The sequence below is a fragment of the Trichosurus vulpecula genome, chromosome 8, assembly GCF_011100635.1.
Source record: "Trichosurus vulpecula isolate mTriVul1 chromosome 8, mTriVul1.pri, whole genome shotgun sequence".
NCBI classification, from domain to species: Eukaryota; Metazoa; Chordata; class Mammalia; order Diprotodontia; family Phalangeridae; genus Trichosurus; species Trichosurus vulpecula.
The window spans coordinates 90,602,185-90,622,381 of NC_050580.1; the positions used below are offsets into that span (position 1 = coordinate 90,602,185).

The window sequence follows — 20,197 nt, forward strand, 5'->3', positions numbered from 1 at the left end:
TCTTAAAATTGATTCAATATCTTAAGAAAATTGTCTCACAGCCTTGACACAAAAGGGAATTCTGGAACATTTGAAATTCTTTGACACCCTATAAAAAGAGTGGGTTGTGGTATAGTTTTATTTTAGGCAGTAAGATTATATGATGCTGCCAGTTTGCAGAAGTCTACATTTTAAAAGACAGTTTCCATATTTGAATGTGCAATTTCCAAATAACAAGGGATAGACTTCAAGGTATGGTACTGTATTTTGGTTAAGAAAATTTTTGGAGACCATAGAGAAATTGGAATGGATGTCTTTGCTAATCATATAGTCCCCTGAATTAGATCAGGGAGGGAAAAGAAGAATAAAAGAGCACATAATGTCCTTACATGAGTAAAATTTGGAAATCTTTTACCCATGGAAAAGTCCTTTGGGGCACCATGACTAGAAACTATTTTCTTTAACATTAGCCATGGCTTTCTCTTATATTGCAGGTCCACTGTATGTGATAGTTGAGTATGCTTCTAAAGGAAACCTACGAGAATACCTCCGAGCTCGGAGACCACCTGGGATGGAATATTCATTTGACATTAACCGGGTACCAGAAGAACAGATGACTTTCAAAGACTTGGTATCCTGCACGTACCAACTAGCAAGAGGCATGGAATACTTAGCATCACAAAAAGTAGGTTATTTGCCTTAAAGTACTTGGTGAAACCAAGCTAAAATGTCTTCGAAGAATATAGGCTAATTGAAAGACCATATTATCTGTATCAGATTCTTTCTTGTCTTTTACTACTTGGAAGATTTTTCAATGCATTACTCATATTAGCCTATACTAATGAACTGTTAAGAACAAAATCTGTCTTGCAAAGGTAAAGTACCACCAGAGTATCATAGCTAGGAGTAACTAAAGCTTGTTGGAAATAAAATTAGCTTAAAGAGACAGAATTCTGATCGAATCCTTCACTGTGCTGTTTTATAAAACTTGGGGGGATCGATGTTGCTTAAATGCATTTCCTTCCTGATGATTATTTTTCTTCTGTTCGAGGTAACCTGGCATATTGGATAGAGTTCCAGGTTCACACACAGAAAGATGAAGGTTCAGATACTGCTTTTGACACTACTAGCTGTGTGGCCCTGGCCAATTCATTTAACCTCTCTGAGTTTCAGACAACTCCCTAAGACTTATCTCCAAAGTCTGCAATCTGATCTTTGGTGGAGGAAGTTTCTCTTTTGAGTATTTGAGAATTATTTTGTTAGAGAATTTTTTCAACACAGACTTTAAGTGTTGGATTTAGGCTTTTAGGGACCTTGGAGGACAACTGAGATTTTAGTGGTACTAAATATTCTAGGAAACTCACTTCTATCTCTGAGTATAATTCAAATTCAAGAAAAAAACATTAAGTATCATTATTTGCATTACCATTTATGAAAGTGAACTGAAATTGCATGACCCTATAAAGTTAGATGTTGCCAGAGTCTTACTTAAATAAATTACAGTCATACTTGCTGCCATGAAATTATGAACATTTTAAGTCATTCCCAATCCAGTCAGAGAAGCAGGTTCTAATATATTCTATCAGGCTTGGCAGATTGTCTATAGAAACACATGTACCCTTTTGGGTCACCTTAGTTTCCCCAATGCAGGAGGAGAGAAAGGGGTGAATTAGCTGCCTGTGCATTGTCAGCAACATTCTCTAGCAGTGTTGGGGCTGTGTGGGACATGGCTTAGTCTTGAGAGAGCTTTCAGTATTTCTCTCTTTTCCTTGACTGGCTCATTCAAAGGTTGAGTTGTAAGATTATAGGTGGATATCTCTATTCACTCTGTTTAGTAATCTAGGTTTGCATTTAGCAAGTGCTTATGAGATATTTGTTTAAATGAATTAATATACTGCTTGAATCATGACTGGATGACATCTTTCCTTGGTGCTCAGTAGAGGGAAGAAATGGGAGAGGTGGGGCCATGCAGAAAGCTTTGGGGTGAGTTGTCACCAGCATCTCTCCTGCCTCAAAATAAGAGAAGAGAAACTTTTGCGTTGACATTGCTGCTAATTATGCTTCAAAGCATGAGATCCCTGGCTTCTGCTGAGTTTGAGCTATCCATATCCCCTCTGTCTCCCAAGTGTTCCCCTATTTCCCTCTTCATCTTGTGAAGTCATACCAGTTTTATAAAAGAAGAGAATGAAAAAGAAGGTACAAATTAATGTTATACTAGCTCATATACTAGCTTGAGACTGTTTAGGGACTATGGCTCTAAAGATCAGCTCTCCAGGGACAGGAGTGGAAATGAGTGGCAAAGAGAGATTGTAATGATTACTTTAGGCAATAACTATTGTGCTGGAATGGAAAGGAAGAATTCTGGATCCCTTGGAAAGAGGGGACTGCAGGTAGTTCAAGGGTATGATGACTTCAGGGGACTGTTTTGGTGCAAATGGGGCCCAAAGATTAAACTGAGAATGAACTGGGATTCCTGTCAGCAACAGTATGGATCATTTTAAGGTTCTAGAAAGGAAATAAAAGTATACAAAGTAGTTGTGCAGTATGATTGTTGGCCGGTTTTGAACAAAAAAATAAATATCCCAGCCTTAGATCTATTTGCCAAAGGCATGCTGTTTTTAGGCCGGTTTCACAAAGTGGTTGGGTTTCTTTTTGATGAAACCCTAAGCATCCTTCATGTATAACTTCCCAGTTGACCCTTGAAGGTTTATAGCATGCTCTTTGCCCTTTGCACCCTATTGGCTTTCACTCAGTACAGAAGAAAGTCCCCCTGTTAACTATTTGTGGCTGACAGCTTTGATTTTCTCAGGGGAGTAATAGAAATCTCTGGGAAGGGAAGGGGTTTTGTTTCAGATTCTTGGTATCAAACTTATGTTCTGTTAGCTTAAGGAGTTATCACTTCACTTGTGTGTTTGAGAGAACGGGTATATCAAACGGGCAGAGCCTGCAAAGAAGCCCACAGAACCCCTGTCTGATGGTTAGTTAGTGTTAAGTAAGGCACCAGGTTCCTCTGCATGGCCTTCTTTCCAGATGCAAACAAATGTCCCGTCTGTAGGAAGATACACAACTGTGAAAGTTTGGCCCAAGGCATGGAGATTCAGTTTACATAAGCATCGCAACCCAGTAATGATTAACCAATTTTAACCCAACCTGACAACATACTAATAGCGTTCTCAAGAATGTCTCAGACTTCTAGCTCCCTGTCTAGCCAGAAATGGGTGTCATTAGTTATTTTTTTCTGTTTTCCTACTTTCTGATCTAAGCCTACATCAAGACTGATAGAAGTATGTGAGAATGAAGAATAATTAGGAAAGTAAAAATAATAAAATTAGACTCTTTAGTGGAATGGCCCATGGAAAAATAGCCTTACTTAACTTGCATGGAGTGAATTAGGGATTCTTTGAGATGGCTGTTCTATAACCTATGGCATGTAATAGTTTTATTTAATTAGTTAATCAACCAACCAACAAACAAGCTTTTATTAAGTACCTACTGTGTGCCAGGCACTCTGCTAGGTGCTTAGAATACAAATACCATGAAGGAACCAATTACTTCTATCATTGTATAAGGGAAAATAGGTACATGTGTGTATGTATGTGTAGATATATATTATATATGTGTATGTATATGTAAGCATACACAGAATAAATAAATAAGAATATGTACATATAAATTTAAAGCAGTTAAATAAAAGGTAGTTTGAGGAGGTCACTGGCAGTTGTGGCAACCAGGAAAGGCTTCATATAGAAGGTGGTACCCATTTGTAATAATATTTAACACTATTAGGATAAAACTTTAGATAGTAATTTTTATTTCCAGCCATTACTAAGACAGTGTTTTAGCTTTGGGTGTCAATAATGTGCCAAATCATTTATAAAATCATAAAATAGCTATTCTGTCCACTTTGAAGCAGGAAAAATAACATTAAAAAAGTGACTTTGATAAAGCTATAGAATCAGCCCTCTGAGTGGCAGAGGGGAAAGGGATTTATTGGAAAATGAAGATGGTGTAAAAACTAAAGATACCAATCATTTTGTTTTAAAGGAAAAAACCATTAAGTCAGTTTTAGAAAATTAAGAAGAAAAGAGAAACTTCATTCAAAATAACAACAGAATGCATGAAATATCTGAGAGTTGATCTGCTAAGACATACAAAAGGTTTATATAAAACTGCAAACTACTCTTCATAGAAATAGAGGAAGACTTAAGTAATTGCAAAGATATTTATTGCTCGTGGTTAGGCTGTGCCAAAGTAATGAAAATGATAATAAAATGTGAATGAATTTGGAGGTTTAGTATTATTAGATCAACTTTTTAAGTCAATAATTTCTAGAATTAGACAAAATGATGGCTATTGATTTGGAAGAACATTTTGGAATCTCAAGGGAAGTAATGAGAAAAAACATGAATGAAGGAGGATTGAATTACCAGACTTCTATCATACAAAATGATAGTAATCAAAAGTATTTTGTACTGGTTGCAAAACAGTTTAGTAGACCAGGGAAACACATTCAACAAGTAACAGAAGCAATTGAAAATGGTAGTCCTGGGGGTGGAGCCAAGATGGAGGCTGGAAAGCAGGGACTTGCCTAAAGCTTTCCCCCAGGACCCTCCAAACACCTATAAAAATGACTCTGAACAAATTCTAGAGCTGCAGAATCCACGGAATAGCTGAGGGAAGCAGGGTTCCAGCCCAGGACAGCCTGGATGGTTGCTGGGTAAGGTCTATTGCACCATGCTGGGAGTGGAGTGGAGCAGAGCCCAGCATGGGCCACGCTAGGACCAACCAGACCAGGAGCCCAGCGGAACAGGCCCTAGTGCCCTGAATCAGTGAGCCATGGCAATTATCAGACTTCTCAACCCACAAATACCAAAGACAACAGAGAAGGTTAGTGGGAAAAAACAGGGACGGAGTGAAAGGAGTTCGCCGTTGGCCACCACCCCAGGGGGTGGCGGAGGTGGTGCAGCTCTGAGGCAAGCTTACAGAACTACAGCTGCAGTTGCTTCCAGCCCCAGGCCCACCTGGTGGGAGGAATTAAGTGACAGATCAGAGTGGGAGTGCAGAGCCTGCTTAGATCTGAGTCATGGTCCAGGTTGGCAGTTCTTGGGGGAGGAAGAGCACTGGTATGGCAGAGCTTGCTGTGTAGAAATAGCTCTGAAAACAACAACGCAGCCCCTCAAGCTTGGGACAAAGTACTCTCTACTCTACAAGCAGTCATACCCCGATGAAAAGCCCAAGGGTCAAGTAGTTTGCTGGGAACATGAACAGGCAGCAAAAGCAGATCCAGATTCAGACTCAGACTTTGGAATCTTTCTTTGGTGACAAAGAAGACCAAAACATCAGCCAGAAGAAGTCAACAAAGTCAAAGAGCCTACATCAAAAGCCGCCAAGAAAAATATGAACTGGTTTCAGGCCATGGGAGAACTCAAAAAGGATTTGGAAAAGCAAGTTAGAGAAGTAGAGGAAAAATTGGGAAGAGAAATGAGAGTGATGTGAAAACCATGAAAAAAAAGTCAATGACTTGCTAAAGAAGACCCAAAAAATACTGACGAAAATAACACCTGAAAAATAGACTAACTCAAATGGCAAAAGAGCTCCAAAAAGCCAGTGAGGAGAAGAATGCCTTGAAAGGCAGAATTAGCCAAATGGAAAAGGAGATCCAAAAGACCACTGAAGAAAACACTACCTTAAAAATTAGATTGGAGCAAGTGGAAGCTAGTGACTTTATGAGAAATCAAGATATTCTAAAACAGAACCAAAGGAATGAAAAAACGGAAGACAATGTGAAATATCTCATTGGAAAAACCACTGACCTGGAAAATAGATCCAGGAGAGATAATTTAAAAATTATTGGACTACCTGAAAGCCACGATCAAAAAAAGAGCCTAGATATCATCTTTCAAGAAATTATCAAGGAGAACTGTGCTGATATTCTAGAGCCACAGGGCAAAATAGGAATTGAAAGAATCCACTAATCACCTTCTGAAAAAGATCCCCAAAAGAAAACTCCTAGGAATATTGTTGCCAAATTCCAGAGCTCCCAGATCAAGGAGAAAATACTGCAAGCAGCCAGAAAGAAACAATTTGAGTATTGTGGAAACATAATCAGGATAATACAAGATCTAGCAGCTTCTACCTTAAAGGATCGAAGGGCTTGGAATATGATATTCTGGAGGTCAATGGAGCTAGGATTAAAACCAAGAATCACCTATCTAGCAAAACTGAGTATCATGTTCCAAGGCAAAATATGGATTTTGAATAAAATAGAGGACTTTCAAGCTTTCTCAGTGAAAAGACCAGAGCTGAATAGAAAATTTGACTTTCAAACACAAAAATCAAGAGAAGCATGAAAAGGTAAACAAGAAAGAGAAGTCATAAGGGACTTACTACAGTTGAACTGTTTTGTTTACATTCCTACATGGAAAGATGATGTGTATAATTCATGAGACCTCAGTATTAGGGTAGCGGAAGGGAATATACATACATACATACATACATATATGTATGTGTGTGTATATATACATATATATATGTGTGTATATATATATATATATATATATGTATATATAGACAGAGGGCACAGGGTGAGTCGAATACAAAGGGATGATATCTAAAAAAATAAAATCAAATTAAGGGATGAGAGAGGAATATATTGAGAGAGGGAGAAAGGGAGAGATAGAGTGCGGTAAATTATCTCACATAAAAGTGGCAAGAAAAAGCAGTTTGTTGGAAGGGAAGAGGGGGCAAGTGAGAGGGAACGAGTGAATCTTGCTCTCATCGGATTTGACCTGAGGAGGGAATAACATACACACTCAATTGGGTATATTACCCCACAGGAAAGAATGAGGAAGGAGATTTAAAAAAGGGGGACAATAGAAGGGAGGGCAGATAGGGGGAGGAGGTAATCAAAAGCAAACACTTTTGAAAAGGGACAGGGTCAAGGGAGAAAATTGAATAAAGGGGGATAGAATAGGAAGGAGCAAAATATAGTTAGTCTTTCACAACATGAGTATTGTGGAATGGTTTTGCATAATGATACACATGTGGCCTATGTGGAATTGCTTGCCTTCTTAGGAAGGGTGGGTGGGGAGGGAAGAGGGGAGAGAATTTGGAACTCAAAGTTTTAAAAGTAGATGGTCAAAAAAAAGTTTTTACATGCAACTAGGAAATAAGATATACAGGCAATGGGGCATAGAAATCTGTCTTGCCCTACAAGAAAATAAGGGAAAAGGGGATGGGGGGAGTGGCATGACTGGGCTGACTGGGGAATGGGTCAATCAGAATATATGCCATCTTGGAGTTGGGGGGAGGGTAGAAATGGGAAGAAAATTTGTAGTTCAAACTCTTGTGGAAATCAATGCTGAAAACTACAATATTAAATAAATAAATAATAATTAAAGAACAATCAAAAAAGAAAATAGTAGTCCAGCACTTAATGAATGTAAGAATATAAATTATTATAGAAAAAACTTATTTTTGACAAGAATTGCTGAAGGAACTGGACAGTAGGTTGATATAAATTAGATAATAATGATTTTAATAGAAGCTAGCATTTACACAGCACTTTAAGGTTTGCAAATAATTTTAAATGTTATCTCATTTGATCCTTACAACAACTCCATGAGATAGGTGCTATTATTATCCCTGTTTTACAGATGAGAAAATGGAAGCCAAGAAAGGTTAAGTAAACTTGATCAAGATCATACAACTAGTAAGTGTCTGAGGAGGAATTTGAACTCAGGTTATCCTGATTTCAAGCCCAATGCTCTAACCACTGCACTACCTAGCTTCCTATTTAGACAATCATCTTATACCCTGTACTGCAATAAGATCAAAATAGATACTTGGCTTTTATATAGGTCACATTTTTTTTAATTGATACTAAAGGGAGGTACTTTTTACAGTTATAGCTAATTAATCAAATAAAGGATAAAGGATATCATAAAAGACAAAATTGATTAAAAAAAAGAGAAGTTGGACCAACCAGGACAGAATGTTCACTGTATCAGGTATATGTGCTTAATTATATTTCTTCTTTGGTGAGAGAGTTTCTCTGAATTCTTCCTCCCACCCCATGATTGTGATGTAATGTTAGAAAACATCAATAAAACATTGAAAAAATAAATCAGGTAGTGATAACTTATCTTTGATTGGAAAGAAAATAACTTCCCATTTTCTGTAATGTAAAACATGACTTGCTTTCTCACCAGTGTGAAGTAGGTTGCTTTAAATGATTTCTCGTTATATCTTTTCAGTGCATTCACCGAGACTTAGCAGCCAGAAATGTTTTGGTGACTGAAAACAATGTGATGAAAATAGCAGATTTTGGCCTGGCCAGAGATATCAACAACATCGATTACTATAAAAAGACCACAAATGTAAGTAGATGGCAAGGGACAGTATATTTTTAGATAATAGATTACAGAATTTAAAAACTGGAATGAACCTTATTAGTGAAGTCTTTCTTCAAGGGTGGTACATTGGCTGTGTGCAGTCAGAGGACCTTGGTTCTAATACCTTCCTATCTTAAGCAAGTCACAACTTTCCTAGGCCTTTTGTTGTACAAAACAACAAAATTGGACCAATTGGTCTGTGACATCTCTTCCAATTCTAGCTTGACTTAATTTTTGTATCACAGTCCCTCTTTCTTCAGATTTGTTGCATTTGACCATGCCCACTGCTGAATACCCTTCACTAGGGACAGGAAATCGAGAATAAATTCAGCTGTCAGATATGTTCTGAGGATAAATTCAGCACCATATTGTCGCTTACTTCCTCCATTCTGGAGCCCACTGTGGGTGGATACTGGAGTAGTATGTCATGATACCAGACCAACACAGAGCCCCTTGAATACCACACAACATGATGCCAATGCAAAGGAAGAGATTTGGAGTCTAAGAACTATACCACCTTTCTTATCCTTGACCAATCTCCTGAGCACTCATTCCACTAATTTCTCACCACATACCTTTTCATCACCAAGTATAAGCCTGTTTGGTCAAAACTATTCTTCATTCCCCTTACCTGGTGGCCTTCAATTCCCCAGGGCAAAGGGCAGTACACTCAGCTGCTACTTAGGTCAGGGATTTCCCATGGCACCAGCGCTTTTCAAAGGGACTCTCTGGTGGGGACTCTCCGGCTCTTCCTTTTATCTTTACCTACTTCCCCCCTTCTAATGAGGTAGCCATGACCTAGAGCAGAGGTATCAAACCATGGCCTCCCCAAACTCCCCAGTGCTGCTCAAGCATATTAAAATATAATTGGTAAATGTTTAACAAAATAAATAAAAGTGCAATTCAACATAAGTAATGCTAATTTGTGGTTTTCAAAGTCACAGTGATCTGTTTCTATTTATATTTGATACCAGTGACATAATGAAAAGGATACTGGCCTTGGAGCCTGAAAGATCTGGTTTCAAATCCTACTTCTGACCCATAGTGGCTATGTGACCTTGGGCAAGTCACTTAGCAACTTGCTAATACTGGTTGCATAGACATTGCTGCCTTGCATTGGTTGAAGGAACTTCCTCATCCAAAATTCTACTATCTCAATGAAATCTCAGAACTAGTCCCATTACCTAAATAAAGGACAAGCATTTCATTATAGTTGATCTTTCCACATGAGCTCTTTTAGAGAGGCAGTATGGTATATTGGGGGCAGCTAGGTAGCACATAGACAGTGTCAGGCCTGAAGTCAGGAAAACCTGAGTTCAAATCTGGCCTCAGACACTTACTAGCTGTGTGACCCTGGACAAGTCACTTAACCCTGTTTGCCTCAGTTTCCTTATCTGGAAAAAAGCTGGAGAAGGAAATGGCAAACTAGTATCTTTGTCAAGAAAACTCCAAATGAGGTCAGAAAGACTCAGACATGCAATAACAAAAAGGATATATCAGAAAGAAGAAGCTGGGTTAAAATCCTGCCTCTGATACTTACAACTTGTGTGATGTTGGGCAAGTAACTAAACCCCCCTTTTAAAATAAGAGGGTTGTCCTAGATGGCCTCTGAGGCCTTTCTAGCTCTGGAGCTACCATCTTGATTGCTCCTCCCTTAAGAGGGAGGCTCCTCAGAAGAAGGATTAAGGACATAAAATTTTCTGTGTTCATTTTTGCTTCTTAGTTATAATAATAAGGGAAAGTAAGATATGAACACAATGACTCTCCTTGTTTGAATTGAGAAATGAGTCTTTTTAAGAGGTTATCTGTCTAGGACTCTAAAAAAGCACTGAGACATTTAACAAGCCCAGATCTGCATCGTAATCCTTACCGGTGGTGATTTCTACTCCTTTGCGTAACAGATGGGCAACATCAAAATGTATTTCTTAGAAACTGAATAGGATATGTCTAGGTTGATGCACATTAAGGTAAACCCCTGTTTTTTAATGTGACTTCTCATTTTTTCTCCTCCAATATCTGTAGGGACGACTCCCTGTCAAATGGATGGCTCCTGAGGCTCTTTTTGATAGGGTGTATACACATCAAAGTGACGTGTAAGTGAGGCTACCTTCCCTTCTATTTCTTCTTTCAGTTCAGGTTTGAGAATATTGAACATTCTTCAGCATTCCTCATCTTTAAGAGTTTGCTGCATTTCACACATTAATAGAAGGTACAGGAGGAACCAGCCTTAGAAAGTAAGGATTTTATGGTAGACTGGTAACCAATGCTCTGTTACTAATCTGCCTGGCTTCAAAGCACATGAAAGGTGGAAAATGCTAACCTCCTTCTGTCAGTACGGAAGCTTTCCCCCCCTGAACTTATTTACGGATGTGCGGCGACAAAGCACCTATCTAATTTGCCAGACTCTTGGCATATGCTTAACATCCTTAAAAAAAAAATAATCCTGAAACTTTTCCCATTCCACTTCAGTTTTCTTTAATTAATCTTTTTCTGCCTTGTTAAAAACAAGGCAGATTTATGTGAGATGGAGTTAGCTTATACGGCTTCCAAAAGCCCTACCTCCTATATTTATTCTGTGAAAGGTTTCCTGGTATTTAATCTTAGCATCTCTGATAAAATGCCATAGAGGATGGCAACGAAGATTCTGTGGCAAAGTCAGCATTCTACTAAGAGGAGTGTGTGCCTGTGTGTGTGTGTGTGTGTGTGTGTGTGTGTGTGTGTGTGTGTGTTTATAGAGTCAGCACTCACATGATTTACAGAATTCAGATTTGGAAATTTGGAAAATATTCCTGGCTTTCTGTTAAAATCAACTCTACCATTTCTTTTTCTGAAATGTAATCAGCCAGCTTTACTTCTCCATACTAAAATGACAGCATAAATGACCAGGATTTCACAGCTGTAATTAGCTGGGTCATTCCAATCACAAATCCTTCTTTTTTTTTCTGAATCATCTTGGAAATTCAGGTTTTTCTGCTTTATTTACCCCAGGCAGTGGTAGCTGTGCTGATCTAGGCCTAGAAAGGCCAAATGATAACCTTAGAGACTCCCAATATGAACAAGGGCATTTTCCCTTATAATACCTTATTTTTCTTTTGTGAAACTCTCCTGACATGATGGGTCGTCCTCTGAGTAAGCGGACTGGAGGCGCTGAATTCTTAACCTCTAATCCAGGCTCTATGCTAACTCCCTCTGTGACCTTTGCGAGTCACGTAACCCCTGTGCCTCGGATTCTCCACCTGTCAAATGGGGATAATGTTAACTCACAGGGCTCTCTGCAAGAATTAGTTAGCTGTCCCCATTCTGTCATCTGCCTATACTGGTACAGAACTACGCTTGTGGTCAGTCATGTGGGGAGATTGAAGAATTAGGCTGAACATCGAAAAAGGGCTTTGAAGATAAAGAGGGTTTAGCCCCTCAAACTGGTAACCCTATCCACACACACACACACACACACACACACACACACGCACACACACACACACACACACACACACACACACACAAATTGGTGAGTGTTTCATTTGTTTAAGTTGGTTTGAATACTCAGGAAAATTCCATTAGAGCACCCGTGTGTCATCATTCAGTGTCTGTATAAATATTGGGCCATGCTCATTGTAGAAGTAAAAGAGTGTGTGAAGATTAATTGCCAGGAAATTCTATTCACTTGATTTTCAAAAGTAAGAAAAGGCTGGGTGTTCATGTATTTTTAAAAATGGGCCATGTTTAAGTTTCTTTAGAAATATTACACCAATCTGTTCATGCTTTACTTTCTCCTTTTTCTGCAGCTGGTCATTTGGGGTGTTAATGTGGGAGATCTTCACTTTAGGGGGATCACCCTACCCAGGAATCCCAGTGGAGGAACTTTTTAAGCTGCTTAAGGAAGGCCATAGGATGGACAAACCAGCCAACTGCACCAATGAGCTGTAAGGACCATTGTATACTCTGGCGGGCGGGGTGGGGTGCACACCGATTTCATCACATTCAAACTGAATGTCCTGATTTATTTAAGTTCCATAAGCCACTTGATTATCTAAACATGCTATAAGAAAGAATAATTGCTGAAGCTTTCTGGGCTCAGTCCCAGACCCAAGATTGATGGTTATACTGACAACCATTACTTGCATACAAAAGAAAGAGACATCATCCTTAGGTGTATGGAATCAGAGTTGGACCTGTTGTCTTTAAGTCATGCTACAAGCTTTGTTTCCTTTCAAAGGACTCCCTTTTTCTAGTATTCTATCTGTTGCCACCAATACATTTTTCTGTCATGTTCATCTTTCATCAGAAATAGAGTGAGAATAATATTTCCAAGATGTCCTTGTGTGCTAGACAGAAAGTCAAGGCTCCTGTCCCCTTAGGTTCCAAAGGTAAACCTCCTTGCTCCAGGGTTGTGTAGGGGCTCACCCCACTGATGGAGAACAGATCCTTCACAAGTCCATTGAAGACTCATAGATTTTGATATCACTGGTTAATACATACAAGCTTTCTTAAAAGCTGAATGGATCAATATCTGATTGACAATAGCTCAGCCCAAAGATAAAAATAAGTTATGGATTCCATCTTTAGAGGACCAAACATAATTACAAGGCCATTAGACTGGTTCAAATGTATACTTTGCTTAAATACAAACTAAGTGAATCATTAGTGATATGCATGCCTTCTGTGCAATGTGATCTCTCTTTGGAAAGAATGAGTCTCCTAAACATAGAGGCATAAAATAACCAAGGCATAGGATTAACTAAGAATAAACATGATGTTATAATACCCAAGTGATTGCACAGGAGACTATAGTCTCTATTGTGTGCTGTTTCATCAGGATTTCGTACAATTAATCTGAGTCCTTTTCAGAGTATGGCAGACTTTTAATGAATAGCTATATTATATAAAGACATTTATCATATTCATGTCACTTTTACTATTCTTTTCAGTATAATAGATAGGACCAAAGCCATAATCATGATAAGGCCCATGAATCTAGGCCTCAAAGAATTAATGAATCGGTGAATGATCAGACTAATAGGAATGACTCTTAATTCACAAGATCTTTACAGAAGGTGGCTTCTTAGATATCAGTGTGGAATACAGGGTTGTCTTCTCAAGATGATGAAGTTAAACCAATTATTCTTAATAGCAGTGCTCCTGTGGAATCATCTACTCCTTATGACTTTACTTCCCCTAAGATTTGACTATGAAGGAATTGGTTAATAATTTCTCCTTGTATCTTTAGTGCTTTGCACAGGGGCTGCAGTCAGACAACAAACATGTTTTTAAGTGCTTACTAATGTATCAAGCACTGCATTAAGTGCTGGCACATAAATGCTTTTTCATTCATTCATTCAAATAAATAATTTTTAAAAAGATAGATGTACCTTCTTTGATGTGATGAATGTTGTTCTTAAAGATTTTTTATAGAATATTTTTTTATTCAGATCACTATTCAGAATAACCCGAGTGAATTATTTTATTAAATAAACGACTGCTAATTTAGCTGTTTGGAAAATACTGATTGAGTTTTCTTAAAATAGGATGCTCTGGTGTCATACATACTAGCAAAAAGTTAATTTACTGAGGAAATTGAATGTTTTTCAGGTATATGATGATGCGGGATTGTTGGCATGCAGTACCCTCTCAAAGACCAACATTTAAGCAGTTGGTGGAAGACTTGGACCGAATTCTCACTCTTACAACTAATGAGGTAAGTTGCCTCTAAAGAGTGGCTCATCATTTATGAATTGAGGAATGAATATAATTCCTTACATTACAAAACTCTACAGTCTGGTTTTGTAGTAGAGTTTTATCATTTTTCCTGCTGGGGTCAGACAGAGTTAAACTATGTGTCTTAATCAAATCATGATTTTTCTTGGAGCTGCCTTACTTAGGTTTTGATTTATTAAACCTAAAACAAAGTCACACACTGAGGGGTGGAATTCATCTTGGTTTTAGCATCACAGCATTGACAAAATTTGTTTGTTTGTCTATGTTTTTGTGCTCTTCTGGGTGGGAGAGGGGGAGGGGGAACCAATGTACAGTTTTTGCACTTATTTCAAGTGTGGAAGGAGCTGGAGTTAATGTACAAATTGGATTCTGCTTTATAAAGGAAGAGCATACAGCAAATTTCAAGCTAACTTGAATGATTTTGGCGAAATAATTGTTTTCTGCCGATCATCACCATTAGAATAAAAGACACATAATTCCTTTTGGGGGTAGGAATGAGTAGCTTCTGTAAAAGAAAAAAAACCCAACCATAAACCATGTCATTTGCTAAAAAAATTTTTTAGACCAACAAAAGAAGCATTTTAACATTCCTCACTGCCTAAATTTACTCCCAGCAAATCCCAACAGTTGTAGACATACCATGGTAGATATGAAAATAAGATGGAGGATGAGAAAGATGACTGTGGTGGTGGTGGTGGTGGTAGTTATCTAAAGTGTGAAACCTCATGGACAAAGAAAAACCATGGCCTGATCAAAAAGTTTATAAACCTCTCAACTTTATCTTTGCTCTGTAGAGAAAACTGTGAGTTGAGTTTGAAATGTTTCATAGGAGAATCCTCCATAAACTATTCCAGATCTAAAGTGCTTAATTTAATTAAGGATATAGTCATAAAATTCCTAAAAGGAGGGACTCAACCTCAGCTTTTAAAAAATCACTTTTAAAGTTGGATACCTGATCTTTTAAGAAGGAAAAGGAGCCTTTCTAATGTCTGATTTAGAAAATAGCTTGAGAGTGGTTTGAAAAAATAATTAAATGTGGCAGTATTAAATCTCAAAGCAGCCGGTTTATCTTATGGGTCGGATCATGCCTTGTGGTGGGATAAAGGGAGCAACTACATTTAAATAAGTACAGCTGACCATTGCAAGTTGAAAGGGAAGGAACGTCTTAAGAAAAAAATAATGAACTTTATTCTGCTGCCAAGATTGTTGAGTCTAGTATAAGTTTCTTATCCTTAGACTTGGAATCTACAGATAAACTTCCCTTTAACATCAGATGTAAAAAGTTATGGTTCCTTTAGGAAAATAAGAGAAGTGCTAAAGAGATACTTGAATGAACCAACCACTGTCCTTACTCTTAGTTTATTTATTTATTTGCATTATAAGTAGTTCCATTCATTTTAAAAGTAAAATTTAATATTCTAAAATAAAAAGCAGATAGTCATATTGACCAAAGGAATATTAAAAAAATTGAAGTATCTTTCCTTCTGGAAATCATTACCATATGCTAGAGAAAAATGGTTCCATTTAGAACGAAATTTCATTTTTATCATTGTAAGCGAAAAGTTCCCTTTTGATGTGGTGGGTGTGTTTGTTTCCAGTTGTGCGGTCAATGCTGATGTTGTTGGAACTGACACATCCACCATTTCAGATGGGGATTTTTCTTCCTGCCAACCATTCTGATGAATTATTGTTGGTTTTTTTTTTTTTAATGCATGGTCGCCAACCTTCTGTGCCTAGTTTCCTAATAAAGCTGAAGTCGAGGTCTTTTGTACCCACGTTATTGTTCCCCAAAGCTGCTTCGTCCCCAGCAGAGTCAAGTGGTACATTAATTTGCATGAGATAGCCCCACGACTTACCCGATGTGGGTAATGCCACCAAAGCATATTTGTGGGTATAGCAACTCAGATTTTGGCTCATTGGCTACACTGGTGGTTGTTTTTCAGTGAACCAGAGAAGCTACTTGCTCTGTTTTAACAAAAGAATTGCCATGCAGGCCCAAACCAATGGTCTCTTTTCCCTTCTCACTCCACTAGTCTGTCTGATAGTTTACACAAAAGAATATTTTGTGAGAGAACATTGATCAAAGTTTAGGAATATAACCTACACAATACCATATTCTCTTTAATGATTCATTATGGGTCCATCATTTATGAATTTATTTTGAGATTTATTTATATTTTCTTCATGTACCAGGCCAGAAGGTAATTAATTTCATATTAAGTATGCTATAGAATAAATTCTTTAATATACATTAACTGTACAAATGTATACAAAATATTACTATAATATTTTAATGTAAATATAATTTGTTGCTTATTATGTAATATAATAATATATACTAAAAATATCTCCACGTTTCATGGTTGTGCCCCCTGATTCTGGCCCAGACATTATTCTCCATCACAACTTGAAATCACTAGTCCAACATTAAGTGCCTTCCTTGCTCTTTTTTAGGAATACTTGGACCTGAGTGGACCTCTGGAACAGTATTCCCCCAGTTATCCTGATACGAGGAGCTCTTGTTCTTCCGGAGATGACTCTGTGTTTTCTCCAGATCCAATGCCTTATGAACCATGCCTTCCCAAGTATCAGCACATAAATGGCACTGTTAAAACATGAAAAAAAAGTGAGTTCTCACTTCTTCAAAGAGAAGGAGACTTGGGAACTTTGAACACCAACCTACCTACAATGAGCAGGGAGATGTTTTCTCCAGGAATGTGTTGTTTCGGCTTGTATATATGAATAATAAGGAATAAATAATACTTGGAGAAAAAATGGTCGGGACACGTGTAAGGATTTATACATTTTGAAGCTCTTAACCTTCACCAGGAAAAGATGAATGTTTATGGGAGTGGACAGCACCAACTAGCACACCACATCAACTTTCTGGCCTGCTGGAAGCAGCAACTGGAAATTTACTGGCAATGGACTTTTGGACTTAAGGCGAACACAAGTTCTGCCTTCCTTGTTTATTTTGTAATATTTGGAGAAAATATATGTCAGCACATACTTACAGAGCACAAATGCAGTATATAGTGCTGGATGTATGTAAATATATTCAAAGTATGTATAAATATATATATATTATATATTTACAATGAATTATTTTTTGTATTGATTTAAAAATGGATGTCCCAATGCACCTAGAAAATTAGTCTCTTTTTTTTAACAGCAATTTGATAAATGCTGTTCTACACAGAATTTCTTAATTTTCACCCAATGGAGGTGGAAAAAGACTTTGCTTTCAGGGAAAATGGTATAACATTAATTTATTAACTAATTGGTAATGTACAAAACAATTAATCTTTTATTTTTTTTGTAATTTAAATGGCATTTCTATGCAGGCAGCACAGAGAACTAGTTGACATATTGCTCAGACTTTACTAGCTATCAGATCCTTTGGAAAAAAAAAGAAATATTTACATTATATAACTAATTTGGGGGAATTAAGCTTTGATTTATTTGTGTTTAAACTATAGTGTCAGACGATTATTCTTATCCAACCCAAAATGTCCATATAAAAAGAATCCTTTAATAAGAAGGTATTATATTTTTTGTATCCTTGGTATCTATCATTGGAACCTATGTAACATTTCATTGTCCTTGCCAGGACAAAGAGTACCATCATTCTCTTAAGAAGATGCCTTAATCCATTCCTAGAGGATGGAGCAGACTTGTAACGATAGCAGAATGTACTTCTTTCTCGGCAGCTGGGCTTCTGCCCCCAAGTTGCACATTAATCAGATTAGCTAGTATTCTCTTCAGTGAGTTCTGATAATAGGTTCCAGATTCTTTGGCCTTAAAAGAAACCTTTTAGGATCTTCAAATATTACAAATGAAAATTAAAATGCAAAGTTATTCTGCTGATGATTGAAGAATACTACCATCTTTTTAAGGGATTGCTTTAGCTTATCTCCAACAGGACCTCACCCAAAGATCAGGCCTAGTACTGATATCAGAGGAAAGATCACTGTATTAATCATTTTGTATTAAAGTATTGTGTTTTGCTTTCAAAACACCCACTCACTTTGTTATAGCCATGCGGTATGAATGCAGATTACACTGATTTTACGTATTAAGAAATTGGAGAAAGTATTAAAAAATTGTTAACTTTTGTACTGACAATAAAATGTTTCTACAGATATTAATGTTAACATGACAAAATAAATGTCACACAGCATATTTTTTTAATTCTTGTGTCTTACCAAATGGTTTGCTCTCTTTGGCGGTATTGGCCCCAATGTTGAGGATGGCAGCTGTCCTAGGAGAGGTAGAAGGGTAGAGGCAGCTACTAGGAGGTGATCTGTTACTATAAGAAAAGTACTATAAGAGTAACCCTCCTGGGGAACCAGAGGTCATAGGAGATGAAGATGTCCACTGAACAGTCTGTGAGCTGCCAGGCTACTTAGAGAAAAGCCGGATGAATATCCTCTAGGTTGGATTTTAACTTGTAATTCACAGGTAAAAAATTTAAAAGATGCCCAGAGGATAGTACAATTTCCTTCAAAAGCTACTTCATAAAATAAAAAAGATGCGGGGGCTTTTTTTGTGTCCATCCATCAATATAGTCAGATTCTTAAAACCTTTCTCATATTCTCTTTTGAGTCTTCCCAGAACCAGAGAGTAAGAAACAAAATTATCTTTTGGTTTTTCTTAACCTTTTTTCTCTGATTTTGTTATACACTGGAACCTGGCAATCAATCAAATATTCATTAAGTGCCTACTAAGTTCCAGGTACTATGCTGGGTCCTGAAAATAAAAGTTTAAAGAATAAGATGACCCCTGCTCTCACAATGAGCTTGTATAATAATAATGATAACGATAATAGATAGCATTTATTTAGCACTTTAAGGATTGCAAAGCACTTTATGAATATCTCACTTTATCCTTACAATAACCATAGGAGGAAGGTGATATTATTATCCCTCTTTCACAGATATGGAAATTAAGGCAGCCTTAAGTGACTTACCCAAGATCACACAGCTTTTAAGTGTGTCTGAGGTCAAATTTGAACTCAGGTCTTCCTGACTCCAGATCTTACACTCTATCCACTGCACCATCTAACTGCCCCCAGATCAAGAATTTATGAAGGAACTAGATACTTTCTATTTGAAGGAGGGAAGAGGGAACAAAGAAAGCAAGAATTTATAACTTGCTTTGTCTCAATTACTTGAAAAAGACTTATGAGCATACGAAAGGAGGGAGCAGGAGGATATGCAAAATGTAGGTTATGAAACTATTTCTGAACAGTCTTTCCTTTAGAAATGCTGAATTGCAGTATAGTTAGAAGAAGACTAGATTTAGAGTTAGGAGATGGTTTCCCCTTACTAGCTGTAAGCATCTTAGGGCGAACAAAGTGTGGGTGGAGACAAAGAAGAATAGGGGCACAACTGGTGTCTTCCTGGGACAATTTGAGAAGATGGGAAGAAAAATCCCAGGACTGAGGTTTGGTCCCTGAGAAAGAGTAAACACATCTAGGCTAGGTTCCGTTTTACCTACAGGTGACAAATCCTGGGGTTAGTTGGTTTGAGAGGCTGCCTCTGCCCCAGCCACTGGAACTTTTCACCCCAGGATAGTGAGGGGAGTCGGGTGTTTGAGCCCAGGAAGATTGAGGGAACCTCTGCTGACTAGGAACGCCAGACCCAACTGTGCTGCGAAGAGTGGCGGGGGTGAGAAGGAACCAGCGCAGGCCCAGGGAGTGCAGAAACGGTGGGGCAGAAAGCCCCTGGCTGTGGACACCTACAGGAGGTTGGAGGTTTGGCTTTGGTTCCAGGCTAGAGGGCAGAACTGAAGATCTGGGGCAAGAGGCACCATCCCCATACCCCAGGGCTAGAGGGGATTACAAAAATCAAGCTATTACCACAAAAAAATGCACAGGCAAATGAGAAAGAATTCAAGCATAGAAAGCTATTATAGGAATAGAGATGGCCTTACAGGAATAAAGATGACCAGGGTTCATCTTCTGAGGAGGATATTAAACTAAAGAAACCCCTAAAGAGTAACATCAAATGGTCACCTGCCCCAAAAGAATTTATAGATCTTAAAAAAGACTTTAAAAAACCAAATGACAGAGATGGAGGAAAAACTAAAAAAAAAAATTAAGAATAATC

The 20,197-nt window shown here is 37.8% G+C and overlaps 1 protein-coding gene across 9 annotated transcripts in view; it reads left to right on the top strand.

Annotated features, from left to right (window-relative positions):
- Positions 1–17,151, top strand: part of FGFR2 (fibroblast growth factor receptor 2) — a 117,093-nt gene extending 99,942 nt beyond the window's left edge. For all 9 annotated transcript variants that reach the window (XM_036735151.1, XM_036735153.1, XM_036735152.1 and 6 more), the window contains 6 exons: positions 474–664; positions 8,235–8,357; positions 10,395–10,465; positions 12,158–12,295; positions 13,962–14,067; positions 16,542–17,151. In XM_036735151.1, coding sequence (XP_036591046.1) covers positions 474–664; positions 8,235–8,357; positions 10,395–10,465; positions 12,158–12,295; positions 13,962–14,067; positions 16,542–16,706 — 794 coding nt within the window. In that variant the 3' untranslated portion in view covers positions 16,707–17,151. The remainder of the gene's footprint in view (positions 1–473; positions 665–8,234; positions 8,358–10,394; positions 10,466–12,157; positions 12,296–13,961; positions 14,068–16,541) is intronic.
- Positions 17,152–20,197: the final 3,046 nt, after the last annotated feature.